General features: G+C 42.2%; 1 protein-coding gene across 2 annotated transcripts in view; it reads right to left on the bottom strand.

The window, feature by feature from the left end:
- Window positions 1-21,077, bottom strand: part of GRIA3 (glutamate ionotropic receptor AMPA type subunit 3) — a 191,337-nt gene that overhangs the window by 125,131 nt on the left and 45,129 nt on the right. For both annotated transcript variants that reach the window (XM_035112435.3, XM_088664497.1), the window contains exon 3: window positions 19,575-19,814. In XM_035112435.3, the coding sequence (XP_034968326.1) occupies window positions 19,575-19,814 (240 nt within the window). The remainder of the gene's footprint in view (window positions 1-19,574; window positions 19,815-21,077) is intronic.

Genomic DNA, 21,077 nt, shown 5'->3' with positions numbered 1-21,077 from the left:
CTACTACTACTACTACTACTAGTACCATAGTAGTAAGGTAAAGGGACCCCTGACCATTAGGTCCAGTCGTGACCAACTCTGAGGTTGCGGTGCTCATCTCACATTATTGGCCGAGGGAGCCAGTGTACAGCTTCCAGGTCATGTGGCCAGCATGACAAAGCCGCTTCTGGCGAACCAGAGCAGCACACGGAAACGCCGTTTACCTTCCCGCAGCAGCGGTACCTATTTATCTACTTGCACTTTGACGTGCTTTTGAACTGCTAGGTTGGCAGGAGCTGGGACCGAGCAATGGGAGCTCACCTCTTCATGGGGATTCGAACCACCGACCTTCTGATCGGCAACCCCTAGGCTCTGTGGTTTAACCCACAGCGCCACCCATGTCCCACTTTATTAATTGCATTTCTATACTGCCCTTAATCCAAGAGGCTGGATTACAATATAAAAACACAAAAATACATAACATACTAACAACCAAAACAATGCCCCCTCATAACTTAAAATCTCATAGATTGTTTGATTAGCTAAAGGCCTGGGATAAGCAGAATGATTTTGCCTGTTACTGCAGAAAGGGCTTGCTCCTGCATAGCCACCTTCCAGACCTCTCATGAAGAAGGGCCTCAGATGATGACATGTACGACTTACCTCACATTGGCCCCACCCACCGCAGTCACGTAGCGCCCAGAAGATTGCTCAGAAGGAAATGTGGCCCTGGGCTAAAAGGGTTTTTTTTTTGGGGGGAGGGGGCAGACTCAATCGAGGGGTGACCCAGGTCTAATCCCTTCATTAGACAGTAAAAAGACTCAGAAGCCTGTTGCCAATTGCCATCTCGGCAGCAGAGAGAGGAAGAAAGTAAATAAGACCAACCTGCCAGCTGCTAGGCAGAGCCATCTCTATAAACCCACTGAATTAAATACTCTCAGTAAACACATCTCCAGTCTCAGTAACATTCATGTAGATAGGCGCACGTATACTAGACTAGCGATACCATCAGGTGCCGTGTGTGGCATTGACAGAACTATCTCAAAGGCAAAAGACATGTTAAAGCTTTTGTGACATACAGTTGCAAGACTCCTGCAGAATCCTTAACAACTGGTGCTTGGGACTCCTTTAACCTTCCCAGGAGGATCTGCCTTTTATCCAAGTGTCATGCCTTGCCGTAGCAGCAGCCCCAGTAGCTAAACTCAAATTTATGAGTCTAATAAAATATGCTCCCTATGGGGCTAAGGAAACAGAGCTGGGGTTTATGTTTTCATTAGTTACAAGTCTGGCTCCTGGGCTACACTATGCTCTGAGGCAGACAGAGATGTTTGCTACAAGTTTCTATTAGCCAATCAGTGCTTTTGGGGGACCCAGGGCTGATTTCTTGTAGCACATTTGGAAAATTTAGACTAGAGCTGAGTGGAAGTGGCTCAGAAAAAAAAGCACTTCCTTGAGAAAATGTTCATCAAAATGGCTCCCTCTTCCATGTTTTTCTGTCCATGAGAAAGGCTAGCTTGAGATCTTCCTGGATATGTCAGGGAATTCCATGGAAATGAGGAATGGTACTAGGAGCTGGGTCACTTTGTGAGTCCATCTGCAAGTAGGAATGGTAATCAGGCAGGCAAATACAATCAATATTTGCTGCCATCATTTTCTTCTACAGTCTGCAATTCGCTATTATTTCCCCCACTACACAAACAATTATTATTGATGGTGCACCCCATTTAAATTAATGGTGCGCAATCATATAACAATAATGTAATTAACTATATTATTAAATCTGTCTGCAGATTTAATAATATAATTAATTAATTGATAATACAATCCAAATCCAGCTCTTTTCACAATCTTTCTCTGTCTAACTATGTATTGCTGTCAGCATCAATAGCATGTAGACATTGTTAATGACACCAAGCCTTGACTAGGAGCCAATTCCTGAGAACATGCTGACCTTTAGTAACAAAATCCTCAAGCTAAGATCCTATTTTGTGGTACTAGCCAAAAAAAAAAAGGGGGGGGGAGCGCTTCCGTTCAGGTCAAGCCGGAACAGCCATGTTGCCTTCCAGAATAATGCATTTCATTCATGTAAACAATGGATTGGCAGCTGGTAGAATCCAGAAGAGCCCTCCTGTTTTAGGCCAATGGCTCATCTAGCCCAGTTTTCTGTTACTCACACAAGCAAACCAAATGTCTCAAGAAAATTCACAAGCAGGGCACAGAATCACAGACTTGTTGAGTTGAAATTTTTGAGTTTCTGAGCACAATTCAAAGTGTTGGTGCTGACCTTTAAAGCCCTAAATGGCCACGGCCCTGTAAGGAGCGTCTCCAACCCCATTGTTCAGCCTGGACACCGAGGTCCAGCTCCGAGGGCCTTCTGGTGGTTCCCTCACTACGAGAAGTGAGGTTACGGGGAACCAGGCAGATGGCGCCCGCCCTGTGGAACGCCCTCCCATCAGATGTCAAAGATGACACCTGACGTTTAGAAGGCAGCCCTCTTTAGGGAAGTTTTTAATGTTTGATGTTTTATCGTGTTTTTAATATTCTGTTGGGAGCTGCCCAATGGACTCCAAGGGTTATCTAGTACAACCCCTACAATGCAGGAATTGCATCAAAAGAATCTCTGACTGGGATGGCCTTCCAACATCTGTTTAAAAACCTCTAATGAAGGAGAGTTCTCCACCTTCCAAAGGAGTCCATTCCATGGCATGAGGACTTCAGCTCTCCCACCCCACTACCCCCTCAGCTGTTACTCACAGATTTATCTGATTCTCTGGATTGTATTGAACCAATCCATATTCACTTTACAAGGAGAATTTCCCCAAGAATACAATATAGTCTGTTTACCACATTCGCTAGGAAATTAAGCTGTGACTCACTAGAGGCAAGAAGATATATGAAGGAGGAGGGATGACTATGATTTTAAACATCTCATTGGAATGCCAAACAAAATCCATCTTTGTAAGAGGGAAACACTTTACAAATTGCTTTAAAAGTAATTCAAAACGAGGTCATTTCATCCTCCAGATGCACAAAGTTTGTCATGTTTGTGTCCCCCCCCTTAATAAAACATCTGAGTCATCATTATGCTCCACTAAGGGAATTAATACTTTCCCAGAAAACATGACATGGATAATTAAACAGGTAAGAGAAAACAGTTGATTCCATTGTGTGAATTTTGAGGAGTAAACTCTAGAATAATAATAATAATAATAATAATAATAATAATAATAATAATAATAGAAGTACTACATGCTTTGGCTCAGTACAAGAAATTATCAGCCTCATTTTAGTGCCAAAGAGGTAGAGTTTGCATGAAGTGACTGTATCCCTCATCATTCTATAGGAAGGGGCCTGTAGCTGTTTGCTTCTATATACAAAGCGGCTATCAGCTGTCATCCTTGCCAGTTTCTGAATCAAGTCTTTTTGTGCTTGTACAAATGAAGCAAAAATGGCTTCCCCCATGGGCAAGAGGGAGATATTAGCAGACTCAGAATAACCCCCAAGGTTTGCAGAAGTCTTCAGAAAGGAGAGAGGGAAAACTCCCAAACTGTCCAATAAATACTCAGCTGCCATCTGTAGACTGACTGAAAAGCAAAATACTGGGGAGGGGGGAATGGAATGCAGTAACTGGAAAAGGAAGATGAAGGAAGACATACAGCTGTAGAAAACGTGAGGAGAACCCCTCTCATTGTCTGGATGAACAATTTCCTGGTTCACACTGAGAAGCTGTGGTTAAATGTCCTTAGGGAAAGAATGTATGTTTTCTGCACTGAAAAAAAATGGCGTTGTTGCTTCTTCTTTTTTAAAAAAAGCTTTAACAGTCAATGTGCAATAAATAAATAAATTAACAAATGGTGTATATACTGCTAATTATAATTAGTATGTAATTTGGTTGGGCTTACTATTTATTTATAAGTTTTCTCACTCACCCCTCTCACAGAAAATATAGTTATAAAAACAGATAAAACCATAACCATAACAGATAAAACCACAACCACAACCACAACCATAACCATAAAACCATCTGGTATGCAGATGACACAACCTTGATGGCAGAAAGTGAGGAGGAATTAAAGAACCTTTTAATGAGGGTGAAAGAGGAGAGCGCAAAAAAAAGGTCTGAAGCTCAACATCAAAAAAACCATGATCATGGCCACTGGTCCCATCACCTCCTGGCAAATAGAAGGGAAAGAAATGGAGGCAGTGAGAGATTTTACTTTCTTGGGCTCCTTGATCACTGCAGATGGTGACAGCAGTCACGAAATTAAAAGACGCCTGCTTCTTGGGAGAAAAGCAATGACAAACCTAGACAACATCTTAAAAAGCAGAGACATCACCTTGCCTACAAAGGTCCGTATAGTTAAAGGTATGGTTTTCCCAGTAGTGATGTATGGAAGTGAAAGCTGGACCATGAAGAAGGCTGATCGCTGAAGAATTGATGCTTTTGAATTATGGTGCTGGAGGAGACTCTTGAGAGTCCCATGGACTGCAAGAAGATCAAACCTATCCATTCTGAAGGAAATCAGCCCTGAGTGCTCACTGGAAGGAGAGATCGTGAAGCTGAGGCTCCAATACTTTGGCCACCTCATGAGAAGAGAAGACTCCCTGGAAAAGACCCTGATGTTGGGAAAGATTGAGGGCACTAGGAGAAGGGGACGGCAGAGGACGAGATGGTTGGACAGTGATCTTGAAGCTACTAACATGAGTCTGACCAAACTGTGGGAGGCAGTGGAAGACAGGAGTGCCTGGCGTGCTCTGGTCCATCGGGTCACGAAGAGTCGGACACGACTAAACGACAACAACAAAACCATAACAATTAGAAAACACATAAAACCATTCCATGTGGGACAAAACAATATAAATTCAGCAAACAAGGTTGGACCCGCAAAGCAAAATACCTTAATTGCCAAGGGCCAAGGTAAAGAAGTGTATCCGCAGCATAGAGCAAAAACTTGTACGTATAGTGGAAGATGCTAAGCATGCCTCCATGGGGAGGGAGTTCCACAATGTAGGGGCTGCCCCAGAGAATGTCCTCTCCTGGGCCACCATATCCCACACTTTTGTGGATGGAGGAAGTACCACGGGTCTATAAATCTTAACACTCAAGCCAGTTGGTAGGGATGGAGATAGTCTCAGATGTAAGTTGTTGAGGGTTTTAAACACTAATGTGAGCCCTAGCTGCTACTGTCTTCTGAGGAGACGAAATACACCAGTCTCATGTTTTATGTATCTCCTTGCCAGTGTCCTATGCTGCCTGTGCAATTAGCACATTTATTTGATGCTTAAAATGCTTAAAAAAGAAGACCACAATGTTTGCATTGCTCTGCAGATTTTGGAGGAAGGGGTAGGATAGAAATTCAATAAATAAATGGGAGTTGCCCATAAAACTAATGAAACTAAATCCAAGAATTTACATTTGTGTGCACACAGAGACAGGGAGGGAGAACCAAAATGAGGACTGAGCGGCCACAGTGAGCTCAGAATGCTGAGTGAAGGTTTGGGTGCTGGTGAGAGAATGGAGTGATATGAACTCTCAACAGAAGCCAGGAAGGCTGTATAGCTCAGTAGTATAGCAGCTGCCTAGCATGCAGAAGGTCCCAAGTTAAATTCCTGGCATATCCAGGTTGGGTCAGGAATGTGCCCTGTCTGAAACCCTAGAGACACACTGTCAGCCAGTGTATACAGTACTGAGCTTGATGGACTAAAGGTCTGCAACATTTTGTTGCAGGACCCCACTTCTATAATTTGAGTGCCTGGGGTTTCGAGAGCAGGCGGCAGAAAATGGCCAGCACACTACTGGCAAGACCTCACAAGTAATTTGTCTAATGCTGCAACACCAAATATTTCATTGAAGAGCGTGGTAAAGGGGATCAATCCTTCTCTTAAAATTTAAGCAGATGAGTAGCTCTATGGAAGTCAACTGGGGCTTCCGCCATGATTAATGTCAGATGTGCATTTTGGATGCAATATATTGCTCTAGGCATCTAAATAATAGAAAGAATGGCAGAATTAATCAGCCCCTGTCTGTTCCATCTTTACAGTAGCAAGTCTTACACTTGGCAATACTAACTGAAGCACCTGCAGTTTTTCTGCTCTTCCTTCACCTTGATATATGAAAAGGAGAAGCTGCGGAAATGTTTATACACAGCAACCCTAAGGATTCATCTCCACACTGTTATTTTTTTAATGGGGGACTGGATAAAACTGGAAAAGGAAGAAGCATTAGATTTGGAAGGACATGACAATAGATATGGATGGCATGCATACTTATGGTATGGGAAAGGGAAAGTACATGAAGGATTTTATAACCATAGAATTAGAAGGGGCCCGTGACCATCAGGTCCAATCGTGTCCGACTCTGGGGTTGCAGCGCTCATCTCGCTCTATAGGCCGAGGGAGCCAGCGTTTGTCCACAGACAGCTTCCGGGTCATGTGGTCAGCATGACAAAGCTGCTTCTGGCAAACCAGAGCAGCGCACGGAAACGCCGTTTACCTTCCCGCCGGAGCAGTCCCTATTTATCTAGTTGCACTTTGATGTGCTTTTGAACTGCTAGGTGGGCAGGAGCTGGGACCGAGCAACGGGAGCTCACCCCGTTGCAGGGATTCGAACCGCCGACCTTCTGATCAGCAAGCCCTAGACTCTGTGGTTTAACCCACAGCACCACCTGGGCATACCTGCCAAGTTCGGGACGTAAAGATCCGGGATCGGCAGTGCGCGCATGACCGGAAGTTGCGTGACGCAACTTCCGGTGGCGCTTCGCCCTTCTATGGGCACCAGAAGATGGCGGCGCTGGAAGTGGCTTCCGCGCATGACCGGAAACACGTAAAAGCGACTTCCGGCGCCGCCGCCGCCATTTTCTGATGCCCATAGAAGGGCAAATTGCCACCGGAAGTCACGTCACGCAACTTCCGGTCATGCGTGGAATCGACTTCCGGCGCCGCCATTTTCTGGTGCCCATAGAAGGGCAAAGCGGCACCAGAAAAATGGCCGCCAGGCAGAAGCCGATTTAAGGGACAATACCGGGATTTTTCACTAAACGGGAGACCGCCAGGAAATGGTAAGAAAAAAGGGGTTTTCCCGGCGGAAACGGGATACTTGGCAGCTATGCACCTGGGTCCCGACCATATAATTAGGAAATCATTAATGAGAGTGTGGGAAAGGTATAAGGATTTAATAGAACAAAAAACACCTTGGTGGTTATCACCAATAGAAGCTTCGTTACTCAAACCGCTTGGCAAAAAGGGAAATTGGCCTACATATAGAGATCTATTGAAAGATCAAGAAGGAAAATGGAAATTAAAAGACTACAAAGAAATTAAAGAACATTTTCAGAGTTGGTTGCATTATAGACAGTTAAATGAGATGTTCAAGGAAGATAAAAAAGAGTTTAACTATACAATCCCCAGATTTCAAAAGGGGGTTATAGAAGAAGTGAAACTATTGAAGAAAGCATACAGTATTCTGCTAGAATGGGAAATGAAAGATGAAGAGGTCAAATCAGTTATGATTAAATGGGTGCAAAATATAGGACACAACATACAATTTGAGGATTGGGAAGGTAGATTTGAAATTTACAGATTGTTCTCTTTTGAAGGAAAACTACATGAAAATGATGTACAGATGGTATATTACACCAGTTAAAATGGCAAAAATGTATAAAACTGGGTCAAGCATATGTTGGAAATGTAAAGAAAAAGAAGGCACTTTATATCATATGTGGTGGGAAGTAAAGAAGTCAAAAATTTCTGGGAGATGTATGCTACAACAGTGGCAAGAGTCTTGTTAGCACAAAGATGGAAGAATGAGGAAATCCCAACGAAAGAACAATGGCAAGAAAAACTGATGAGGGGTTGGCAAAGATGATATATAAACTACGTAAGAAGGACAACTGTGACTTCAAAGAAGAATGGGAACTTTTTACAAATTATTTAAAAAGACAAAAAAAAAGGATTTGGACTCCTTGGCAGGTTTTGAATAACTACCCACAATTTATTAGTAGAACATATGATAGATAAGGCAATGATATGTACAATTTTATAACATGCAGAAACCAATATGTACAAACAAATCAGAGAGGGGAGCTGAGGGAAGTCCTTAGAGCAGGGGTCAGCAACCTTTTTCAGCTGTGGGCCGGTCCACCATCCCTCAGACCTTGTGGGGGGCTGGACTATAATTTGGGGGGGAAAATGAACGAATTCCTATGCCCCACAAATAACCCAGAGAAGCATTTTTAAATAAAAGGATGCATTCTACTCATGTAAAAACACCAGGCAGGCCCCACAAATAACCCAGAGATGCATTTTAAATAAAAGGACACATTCTACTCATGTAAAAACACCAGGCAGGGCCCACAAATAACCCAGAGATGCATTTTAAATAAAAGGACACATTCTACTCATGTAAAAACATGCTGATTCCCGGACCGTCTGTGGGCTGGATTTAGAAGGCGATTGGGCCGCATCCGGCCCACGGGCCTTAGGTTGCCTACCCCTGCCTTAGAGGGTGGGAGAGGGTAGGAGACGGAGGGATGGGAGGGGGAAAAGGGGGAAAATTGTAATTGGCTATGTTATTGGTACAGTAATTTGTATTGTTTAAAAATTCTTTTTCTTCAATATTTTTTTTGAAAATCATCTGGAATCATGACGACTGGTGACTGGTCCTGCCCACTTGTTAAAATTGACCTGTGGAGATAGGGGACCAAGCAGGATTGAACTCCCCATATATCAGCTGACATGCAGGGAGTTTGGTCCTGGTTTCTGCAGGATTCAGGTGTACCAGCAAGTTCCCTGTTGGGAAGTAACTTGTGAACCCTAACCAAGCAGGAATGAACTCCTCTGCCCATCCACCGATATATGGAGAGCTCAAACCTGCTTTTCCAGGTGCAATCTCCAGTTCTGTCTACCTGACATCACTTATGAGAACAGATGGGCAGGTGGGCATAGTTGGGGGAAGATGACTGAGTGAGCCAAATGGAGAGTTCTGTGACAATGGTGAATTTTGCGTTTGTTGTGTTTCCCACTTTAATACCTGCCCCCATCCCCCACTGACATATTGCCTTTAGAAAGCTGCTCAGAAAGACCCTTGGGCTGAAAGGTGTTGCTTACCCGCCTTATAGTCTTCTCATAAATTTTAGGTTCCCCTTTAATGTGTGGCACCCACCCCTTAGTTGCAGAAACCTACCGATTCTCCTGTGTACCCAATCACATGCAGCCTGTAGCTTTGCCTGAATACCTATGTCTTACAGAAAAGGCAGGTTCTAGATTATTAATTCACTCCTTCCCCCTCAGCCCCATCAACCCCCTCAATGTTTTGTCCATTTGTAACTTGACTCACTCTCTCAATGTGTGACCATCTCTGTGACAACCCAATCAATGGTAGGTCCAGCAATGGCCATTAATCATAGTGCAGTAGCCAATAAACAGGACCTCCATGTTCTGGGATAATCAGTGGAATATCCACTAATGGAAGAAAAACAAGGGGAGGTGGCCTTCATGTTGCTCAGCTTCCTGGATTGAACTGACCAATCACTGCTGGAGACAAAAGCCTTTTTTGGGTACTATCCCCCATGTGAACCTGTTATTTTTCCAATTCTGATGATTTTGTGTTTTATGTTTGCGTGTGTGTGTATTGGTTTGCTTGCTGGTGTTTTCAGTTAAGTACTGACTAACCAGATAATATAAGAAAACAGTAACATAAACATGCACGTAAACTGAAACATGAATTGACATAAACATGTCTTTTGCAGATGGCAACATAGAAGAAAAGCAAAAAAGGGTATTGCGGGAGAGGAGTCAGATCACGTGAAAGGTAAGTTCTGCCGTTTATAGAACCCTTATATCCCAGCTTGATCACTGAGATCATCTGCAGGAGCATTGACAGTCATTTCCCAAGTTACTGTGCTCAGAGACCAAACAAGAAACCAAACCTTCAGTGTCATTGGCCCCATCCCATGGAATACTCTGCCAATAAGGTTCACCCTTTGGGGCCAACATTTAAAGGCCTGCTGAAAACATTTCTGTTTCACCAGGCCAATTAAGAACATATCCTTCAACAATGGTTAATTGATGTTTGTTTTTAACATTTTTATTTAATTTATTTATTGTATGGTTTTGTGTTATATTTCTTATTTTTGATTTATTTGACATAGTGAATACGTACATACATACATACATACATACACTTATGAATGAATTACATTGTCCACAAGAAAGTCAGAATGAGAATATATTACACACACACACACACACACACAAGAGTTGGTGGTAAAATAAATCAAGGAGAGAAATGGAGAGAAAAAGGGTTACGATATATATTTACTATAGGGACATAACAAATATCCTTGAATGGTGCTGATGGTGGGGGTTGAGGTCAGGGGTAGAACCAAGTAGAGGAAGGTGAGGGGAACCATCATTTCATTTGCATGCATGTTTGTTGCTAGAATTGGTCCACAGATGCATTCCAAAAATTCAGTGAACAAAGTATCTTTCCCTTAAATTATTTACATATCTACACATACCATGAAAATTAAACATGCTTTATCCTGTTCTGTGAGAGTAGCTCAAGCAAGCATGCATATTTATGATCTGGTTAATATTTAAATAGGGTGTATTAAAACAAGCTCCTGCTTATACACATGGCATGTCTGCAACTCTCAAATGGCCGCGCACTGGAATTGCCTTCCATGCAGATATTGCATTCAGTGCTGCCTCTCTTTATGCCCTAATGAATTCCGTTTGCTTTCCTTTTTAATCTTGGTGATATTGATCAGTGCATGAGAACCTTTGGAGAATTTTAGACATTATTTCTAATTTTTTTCTTTTGTTCATAGCCCATTCCCAGTTTTCTGTGCTAAGCTGAAGTACTCTGCACCTATCTCCTATCTCATAACACACCATGCTTGTCTCATGCTCAAAATGTGCTTGGGAGGCCTTAGAAGGATGAAGTAGCGAGGCCTGCAGAGTCTGTGAGCCACCAGATGAAGGTCCTATCTGCACCACACAGTTAAGGCAGGAACATTATACCACCTTAAAGGGTCATGACTCCTCCCAAAGAATCCCAGGAACTTGAGTTTAAGGGTTCTGCTATTTGTTAGGAGGCCCCTATTTCCCTTACAGAGCTAAATTCCCAGCTTTCCTTGGGTAGCGGGATTGATTGTTAAACCACTATGGAAATGAACCTCTGAGAGCGGAATAGGAGTATTTTCTGAACTCTTAGCACTCTTAACAAACTACAGTTCCCAGGATCCTTTGGGGGAATCCATGACTAGCAAAGCAGGACCGCACTTTCTGCTCAGTGGCTTATAGGCTTCCCTAGAAGGTTGAGTTCTTTTGAGAACTGTTTTATCTGTTTTTATTTGCTGTATTTTTATTGTTGTGCACCACTATGGTATTTTGTGGTGTTTATTGTGATGTTTATTTTATAATGAAAAATAAATGCATACATATGACTAAAACTGACCAAAACTAAAAAAAGACTTGTTAAAAGTAGTAGTGAAATACCTGCTTTAGATCTTCAGGAAATATTTTTTCAATGTATGACATCTTCTTGCCTCCATGGATCGTGTCCCATTGCATGATGGTAATAAATTATTTGGCTATACGTCTAGGAAGTTTTGCCTCTTATTTGTGAAGGAGGTGTGATTATGAAAGCAGCACAAACCCCACCATCATTGTTTAGGATAAATACCGACTTAGCAGCCCCCCAAGAACTATGAAAAAAACCCATTCATTTTGCATTTAAACATGACTCTCAACATGGCTGCTCTGTACATCAAATTAATAGATTTTCCACCATGGTGTTTTACCCTGTGGTCTACTTAGCAATGAAGTAAGAAAACAGTACAGTAATTGCTGACTTAAATTCCTCCCACCCTCTTTGCTTGTAGAGTCAAAATTAGGCCTTTAAAGTCTGATTCTCTACCTGTTTAGATGAGAATATGCAAAGATAGTATGGATAATATTATTGCATCTTTATTTATTCTCAGCTGACTGTTACTCTCATTTGAATAGGAACATAGGTAGCTGTCTTATACTAAGTCAGAGTTTTGACCCATCTATCTCAGTATTATATGCACTGACTGGTGGTGGTTCTCCAGAACTTCAGTCAGAGAACATTCCCGGTCCTACCTGGAGATACTGGGAATTGAACCCAATACCTTTTGCATGCAAATCAGATGCTATACTGAAGCATGAGTTTTTGTATGTAGTTCTTCACAGCTTGCTCTTCATGTATGGGAAGCTGTCTTAGAAGAGAGTATCTGCCCATCTAGACCAGAATTATCTACTCTGATATGTAGGTGGTCCCAAATCATTGCCAGAAAAAGAGGAGCCATATTTTCATTTGTGTGTGTGTGTGTGTGTGTGTGTGTGTGTGTACTAATTTATGGACCAGATTAAGCTACCTTACTCCGCTAGTAGAAGAAACCAGTGAATGGACTCTCATTGGTACAGTGGGGTTTTTCCCACACATCCCCCAGATTTGCTCTCGAGTGTTTGGGGATTTTGCAGAACAGAGGGAGAAAATGCTTTCTCCCTGGGAACTATCTGTTTAGTGCTACATTGAATTCCACATTGAATGTCTTGGTGCCAATTCAGAACGAACTTAAACAGAATGTGAATGTTTTTCTTACTATAGCCAAGCATCCTGTCTGCCATCTTAGGCTATTGCCCAGGTGTTAATTGCTGACGCATAAGTTCAAGGCACTTATTCACCCTTCTTAGGGCTCTTTAACTTTAAACTGGAGTAGGACTGAACAACCCTTCAAATGAAGGACTCTCACTCTCAGTAGCAAGAATTCCTTAGGGTCTTAGGCAGAAGCCTTTCTCATCACTTGCTGATACTTTAGGTGGAAACCTGGAGCCTACAGCAGCATTTAGTCATAATTATCAAGTGGAACCTCCATCTGCAATTCCGATACACCTGAAGCAGGTAACCCTCTTTCAGTCTGAGGGCTGCATTCCTTTCCAGGCAGGGCCAGATATAGAAGCTGGAGTGTCACATTCCCCAAACCTGAAATATTCCATTGAATACCCGTTGCTGGAGAGCAAATGCTGTGTTAACAGCACTGAAGTGACCTCCATGGGGTGCAAGCTTGGGCCAGTATGCATGGAGGCCCTGGGTTGCCCACACAATAAGACCCTTCCTGACATGCCGGACCCACTGATGTGGTCCAAAGGAAAGCAGAGCAAAATGTTTTACACCAGCAGGAGTTGGTAGAAGGAGGCATATGAGTTTCCTCCAACCATCTTAGGGACTCTACTCCAGATTTGTATAGGATTTACGCCTTATCCTATTTCGAATATGTGCAGGGCAGTGGATACAGAGCAAATGCAGGGGAAGCCTCTTGCCCAAGCAGAGATCTTTTTGTCTTCTTAAGGCAACTCTCTATGCCCCCCATATATGTATGTATGTGTATATATATATATATATATATATATATATATATATATATATATATTCATTAAAGGGAGAAAATAAAGGGTTGGAGTGAGACCTTATAATGCTTAGAGTAGACCCACTGAAACCATAACTCAATTTTAAGTAGCAGTATTTCCAATGGATCCACTCTAGGTACAACTAAACCTGGGTATATCCTATGGGCTCAGTTACAGCAGAGGATTTAAGCTTGCTCTTCATCCTTAGTGGCCCTAGCCATGCTGAAACCAAGTTTGCATCCTGTGTTTCGAATTTTGATCGCCCCAAAGTGTGGCACAGTGTTAAGGACTTAGATTACAGCGCTGCAGCTCTTTACAGAACATGAGCAAAATAAGTCCCTGTCTTCCAAGGAGCTTACAATATAATATACCCTTCCACAAAAACACATTCCATTTTGCAAACACCTGTAATATGCTACTTGCCATTCCACTGGTAAATCCACAGTTTAATGCTTTCTATCTGTCTTTCCCAGCAACTCAATAGTCAAACCAAGGAGGAAACAGCTCAACAGTCTGCGATTTCTCACCGATCACCCCATTCTAACAACAGCCTAGTAAGCTAATAATGTTTACACACTGAGAGAGAGATTGTATTTAAATGATAATGTATTTCAAGAACCGACAGAAAATTGCTCAGTACCGTCTCCCAGTAGTGCCCCGAGCAAGCAAAGATTTGACAGAACAAATTATTAAAAAGTATGACAGTTCCAGATTCCTCTCCTTGCCCGCCCTCCCCAATTTTCAGTGGGATTTTGGCAGTGACATATATGAAGTCTTTTACTGAACCATCTGATACAAGCAATGACTCCCCACAATTACTGGGGAGGCTCTTGTGATGCTCCCTTATTTGAAGACCCATCACAATAGATTAGGCAGCCTACCCAAACTGCCAAATGTTTCAGATGCTGTCAAATACAGTTACAACTCTCAAGAAGATGGGATTTAGGGTCTCCTGCTCCAAAAGGTAATGCACTTGTCCTGCAACTCCAGCTTGCTCTTGGAAATTCTACTGACTTTCATGTGGTCTTAGAACAAAAATCCACCAAGCTGGTGCTCTTCAGTTCCAGCACTTGAGCAGCCTTAGATTGCGCCCTCTGTGTTCTCAAATCTCTCAGAGGGAGCCAAGAGTTCTGGGTGGGCCAGTTTAGATTGCTCATTGGAAAGACCTGAGCTGACATCCTTCTCATACCATGCCTGGTGGATTCTACAGGCTTTGAGATTTCATGGAGAGATTATCCTGGGCATCACTAGCAGAAGGACCTGGGTACCAGAACCAGAGATACATCTATGTTGTGATGCACATTTGAATGTGTGGAACACAGAACCCTTCATACCAGTACAAACTATATCTCCATTAAACCTAGCACTGTCTATTCCTGACTTACCATACCACTCTGGAGTCTCTAGCAGAGACACTGTCCATTACCTGAACCTTGTAACTGGGGATACCAGTAGGGTTGCCACCTTGTCCCTAGAAAATGGGATCATCATGCTTTTAAACAAAAGTGTCCCCTGTCCCATTTGGACTTAAAATGGGATGTCCCCCTCCCATATTTGAGCTCGGCTGGTCCGAAATGGCGGTTGCATCACTGTTGGTGCCGCTGATGAGGAGCCTGGTACAGTACGAGAGAGAAGGGGTAAGGAGTGACCCCTCCCTCCCTCCCTTGCTCCTCCTTCCTTCCCTCTCACTGGTGCTCCTCCTCAGCCAGCTGCTGCCCATTGGTCTAGCATGGTGTGGGTCTGCCACTGCTTGGTCCCCTCCACCACCCTGAGCTGACTTCTCCTCCCTCATCCCTTCTCCTTCTCGAGTATCTTCCAATTGCAACAAAGGAGAGAGTTAGGAGCTGCAGCTCAAGTTTCCTATGGGAGCCAGCTATCTATCCCTGGACCCTGTCCATCTACACGAGTCGAGGGGAAGAGCAAGACCAGGGTGGTGAAGAAGCCGGTAGGCAAGGATTGGGTGTCATGAGAATGTGTGCCCCCCCAAGTTCCCACCCCTAACCTGTCCTTTATTTTGCCTGACCTTTCCCTTATTTTACCCGACCAAAGGTGGCAACCCTAGATACCAGTGGTCACAACTGGGACTTTCTGCATGCAGAACATGTGCTTTGCCACTGAGCTATAGACCTTCTGCAAAAGCTACACTGTGCAAGGGCATTTTCAAGGTGGGACATGGTAGAGACAAAGAGGTTTTCATGGGTTGGGGGGTCGATTGCGGCATCCTTTGATCATTCATCAACCATGGAGCAAGAATGCTGAACAATTGTACATAGCTCGCTCTAGTACCCTAGTAGCAAAGTCAATATTAGATGGAGCAAGATTTCTGCCTTCCTTGACTGAGAGAGTTCAGTTTTAGATGACAGCACACTCTCTGCTGTAGCCAGTCTACAGATCTACAGCTACAGGTTAATTAAAATACACACCACTAGGAAAACTGGAAGTTGTCTTATATCAGACCTAGTCCAGTTTTGTGTACTGTGGCAGTGATTCTTCTGAGTCTAAGGCAGAGTCTTTTCCCATCACCTACCACCTAAACCTTTTAACAGATGTTTTCCTGGAGATTGAACCTGGAACCACTTGCATAGAAAGCATGTGCATTACCTGCAAGCCATGTCCACCCCCACCCACCTGTGCATGAGGATGTGCTGATAGGCCTATATTACAAAGTGAATCAGGGCACACTTCCCAAACAACAACTAGCAACTGAGCTGTGCATATGAGTGTGTGTGTGTATTGGGGACTAAGCATCTCTATTACATTTTATGGATTTAAAGACCTCAGGCAGTAATTACAACACTTCTTTAATTTCTTAGTCTGGGAAAGATATCCTCACAGGGCATTAACAGCACAAAAAAGATGAAACAGATGTTCTGACTGGGGTTGTATCTGCCCAAAACACAAACTGTCTTTGCTTTTTTTGGTGAAACTGTAAGGCAATTATATTTTTATAGATATTTACAAAATCAGACCAAGTTCTCTTCCCCAGCTAAAAGAAAAAGCGGAGTAGCTCCAAGCCAGTTTTTCCCCCCTATCTGAAATCTGTGGGTAGTCAAAGCTATTTGAATACCTAGCCTGCGGTTTCCAAGTAGCAACTAATTTTGGAGCTTGTGATACTGTCTTGGATTAGATAAGAGCAGTGTTTTTTTGTGTGTGATGGTGCCCAGTGGTATACTGTACCCTTGCCTCAATCACCCTTGGCATTGTTATCAAGATATGAGTACCAGCACCTCATTTTTAGCAAAAATTTGGGAAAAAACACTACAGTGAACTTTATATTTGTATGAGTGTGTATCTCAGCAATTTGCTTTGAGATGTCTTTTTGTTCCTCGAGCTCTGCTAAATTTAACATACAATCTGTACTAAAAGGTGCATATAAAGCAAGTGATAGCATTATTCTTCCCTGCTCCCTACCATATACTATGGATGGGAAATCTCAGGCCTCGGGGTAAAATGTGGTCTTGTGACTCTCCCCAGGCCACACACCTCTCACCAGCCCTGCTATGAGTTCTCCTCAAATGTTTTTGCCTGGCTGGAACATGTCATTAAATTCTGATAATGCCTCTTGTTTGCCTGGATGGTGGATATAGAGAGACATGTGATTGCAGTAGAAACTAGCCTACACTGCAGAAGTAAAATTTACTGTTATTGCTCCAACAACTTTTGCCTCTGGCCACACTTACCACTACTGACTTGTGGGTCATAAAACTGCTGTGCAGAATAGAATACAGCCCTCCCCCCGATAAAAGAGTGATGTGCCGGTCATTTTAGCCCACACCCAAAGGATTTGTTATCAGCTTTGCACAGACTTTATCAGCCCACAAGAAACCCCAAAGCTGAAAAGCTTCACTCTATTGAAACTCAGCTCTTTGCTTCTTGATGGTGGTACCCAAATCGTCACTTTGGCCTTATATAAAGAGGCAGCAGAACTCTAAATCAGTATAGAGTTGGGACAGAGGACAGCTTTTGTTTTTGTTTGGTCCATGCTTTTCAGTAAACCAAGCTGCTGGACTAATGAATAGATCAGAAAATCACTCAGGTTTCCTCCAAATTTTGTGATACAATTCTTGCCTAATCAAATTGTGCCAAAGTGTGTTAGAATTATTTATTTAATTTTTATTATTATTTAACGTATACCCAGTGCTTATTTTCTCTGGGGGTACGCAGGGGTAAGCATATTCCTAAACATTTTGTGAATCTAAGTTTGGCCTCATTGAGGGGCAGTATTTCAATATGAGTAGGAAAATGAGAGTAACCCTAAACATTTTTTTAAAGAAAAAAAGCACTGTCTATACCACTGAAGGCCAAAATAGACTTCTAAGCAGCTTACAGGTATAAAAACCAGTTACACAGACGTGGAAATATAAGCATCCACAGTTAGGACACACAATACAACAATCTCATTTTTAGATATAAAAATAAACTTGAGTATAAAATGAATATTTTAGGATAAGGTATGCTTGGAAATACATAATGCATATGGAAACATGTATTTAAATATAAAATTTCATATGGATTCAAACGTGTATTTAAGTATGCATTTTCATATGGAGAAACACACACACACACACACACACACACACCCCACAAACTGTATGTATGTGTGTGTGTGTGTGTGCCCACATGCATACAAATACATCACATAAAAAAAAAAGAACATGAGAAAAACCCTGCTGGATCAGACCACAGCCTCATCTGGCCCAGCATCAGATTCTCACAGTGGCCAATCAGATGCCCATGGAAAGCCTGCCAGAAAAACTTGAGCATCACAGCACTCTGCCCACTGCTGCCAACAATGGAAGTGGAAAATAGCCATTGTGACCAGGTAACCTTGCGCTCCATGAATTTATCTAATTCTCTTTTAAAGTCATCCAAGTTGGTGACCACCACTGACTCTTGTGTGATAGCACTGTGAAGAAGTGCTTTCTTCTGCCTCTCCTAAATCTTCCAGCAAATCTTCCTGTCTCTATCCACTTTCTTCATGATATGCATTATTCTATACACCTCCATCAAGTCGCCTCTTACGTGTCCTTTCTCTAAACTAAAAAACCCTAAATGTAACCTTTCCTCACAGGGGAGCAATTCCATTTCCTTGAATAATGCAGAAATGGGACAGAATGGGCTTTTGAATGGGCACCTGTAATATGGACTCTGGTCCAAAATGTACTGCTCTGCCCATCCTTTGTGTGCAGAAAGCAATTAGTTTGAGATAAGGAAGAGCATAGAGATATAAACCCCAGCTGGATTTCTAAGAAGGGGAAACTAGCATCTCTCCCTCTTGACATCCCAGGTTCTTTGCACAGGTTTCTCTGTGATTATTTCTTTTTCTCTTTTGGTACTTGGGATTATTCAGTTAAATGAGCTGCCACCTCACTATGCAGGCTGAAGTGGTATAATCCAGACACAGTGTCACTACCTCATTTGCTATTTATGAGAACCAGGCCTTAGCATAGCATTGTGATGGGCTCCAATCATGGCTCAATCACACTGCTTTTTTAAAATGCTATTATTATTGGACCTCGCTAATATTTGCTTAGTAAAAATAAATATTACTTCATTGTTACGCTGCTTCTTGTATTTAGCATCTTAAGTACTAGCATCCAGGTTTCACCTCCCCACATCACAGAGCCACAATGAGAACTAAGGAAGAGGACTAAGAACCCTCAGGCCCCAAGGTGGCTTATTTTGACAGCTGAGAGTTAGCTTTAGAACCTTTGGCATGCTGATGCAACCTAGACCAGATCTGGCTAGGGAGCTGCCTGTTGCCAGGACATATCTAACTGTTATTTATTTATTCTTTGCATTTTTATTGCAATATTTATTTATACCCCACTTTTCTCTCTAGGGAACTCAGCATGACACACATGGTGTTCTCCCCTGGCTCATTTAATCCCCACACAAACTTGTGAGGTAGGTTAGACTGAGAGCTGATGATTGTCCCATGGTCACCCAGTGAGCTTCATGGCCAAGTAGGGATTTAAACCCTGGATATGAACCCTAGTACAACACAATACCAGGCTAGCTCTCAGATCATTAAATGACCAAGGAAAGAAACTGCTTAGCTATCACGATGATTATCCAGTATACAAATTCTGTTAGATAAAACACCTTGTGTGTAGGAGCAGAAAGAGGGAAGTGCAGCGAGTACAAAGGGATTGTCTTACCTCTTTCTGTGTCATAGAGGTACACAAACTTCTCCCAGTTGTAGTAAGTCAGGAGGCTCAAGATGGCTCCCTTCAGAGCTGGGCGCATTTGAATGACAAATTGCACATCAGCATCAGTTGGGTAACTGGGAGTGATGAAAGATGTGTGCAGCGCCCCACAGAAAGACGTCAGTGTGTTCATCGACATCTGGTCGTAGAATCCAAAGATGGCATACACGCCCCTGGAAAACTGCGAACAGACTAAGAGACAAAAGAACAATGCTGTTACAAATCAGGGATGGGCAAGGATGGATGACAATGTTTGAGAAACATGATGAAGTTTCAGTGATGCTTATATAGCAAGCAAGTCACAATCATCTTCACTAACAAGGCAAGTTGCAAATATGATTGCTCTTTGCTTTGCTTTCAGGCCAATAAGAAAATCCAGTTTTAGAATGGAGTGACTCATAAGCTTGGTTCACTAGAATTCTTCTATTGCTAATTTTACATTTAAAAAAGCAATAATAATAATAATAATTTATGTTTCAAAACAGATAAGTGGAACTTATGAACCCTTAGCATTTAATATCTATGAAGACCTCATTCTATGCATCTGTTTTTGAAAATCTGTTTTGTGCCATCTGAAAGACCCTTTACAGCTATAATCTTCATTGTATTTGGAAACCAACCATTTCCTAGTAATGATATATTTTACTGCCTAAGATTCGTGGAGGAATAATTGCAAGGGATAGAGGCTACAACCTTTGCAGTAAATACAGGATGCTGCATTCCCAAGTACCATCCCAAGAGCATTCATTATTTCCACAAATCATAATATTTAGAATCTCTAAAGCCTGATAAAGTAATTTTTAAAGGCAAAAAAGATCACCCACAATAGCTCATTGACATAGAATCAGGGGTAGCACCTTAAAGAGTACTTCTTAGGAAAGAGAAACTAAAACACATTTTTTCTCATCCTTGTGAAACACAGATGCAAAAATATAAAACTGGTAAGAATAGATTTTATTCTGGAGTGGTTACACACTGTGAATGAATACAAAGCAAAAAGGGCATGTGGATATTAAGAAAAGGGCAGGTGCATTTGGATAAAGAGTCGATCATCACCAGACACATCAAGGAAATAAAGAACACACTTTAATGAAAAACAAAATGTTAAGAGCAGCTTCAGGAGCTGAAATGAAGATATAAAAGCACATAGAATACTACACTTGCTTCCTCCCCAAGATTGAAGAGAACTGTTAGATCTTTTGCTAAAAGTATACAGTGTATATGAAAGAAAGAAAGAGGATTTTTCAACATTGTAAACAAATAAACACCTAATATCGTAAACTAGCTTACAGGCAGATAGAGTGTGTGTGTGTGGGGGAAACATTTGAGTGTTCATGGGTGGGAGGCGAATAAGCACTATCATCTGCAAATAATCATTCCTGCAACCCATGGCTCTTTGTCACCCAATGGCAATAGCTCAATGGTAAGAATGCATATTATGTATACCCAAGAGTC

This window comes from Zootoca vivipara, chromosome Z2 (assembly GCF_965207765.1).
Source record: "Zootoca vivipara chromosome Z2, rZooViv2.hap1.1, whole genome shotgun sequence".
Classification (NCBI taxonomy): Eukaryota; Metazoa; Chordata; class Lepidosauria; order Squamata; family Lacertidae; genus Zootoca; species Zootoca vivipara.
This window is presented reverse-complemented; position numbering and strand designations above follow the sequence as displayed.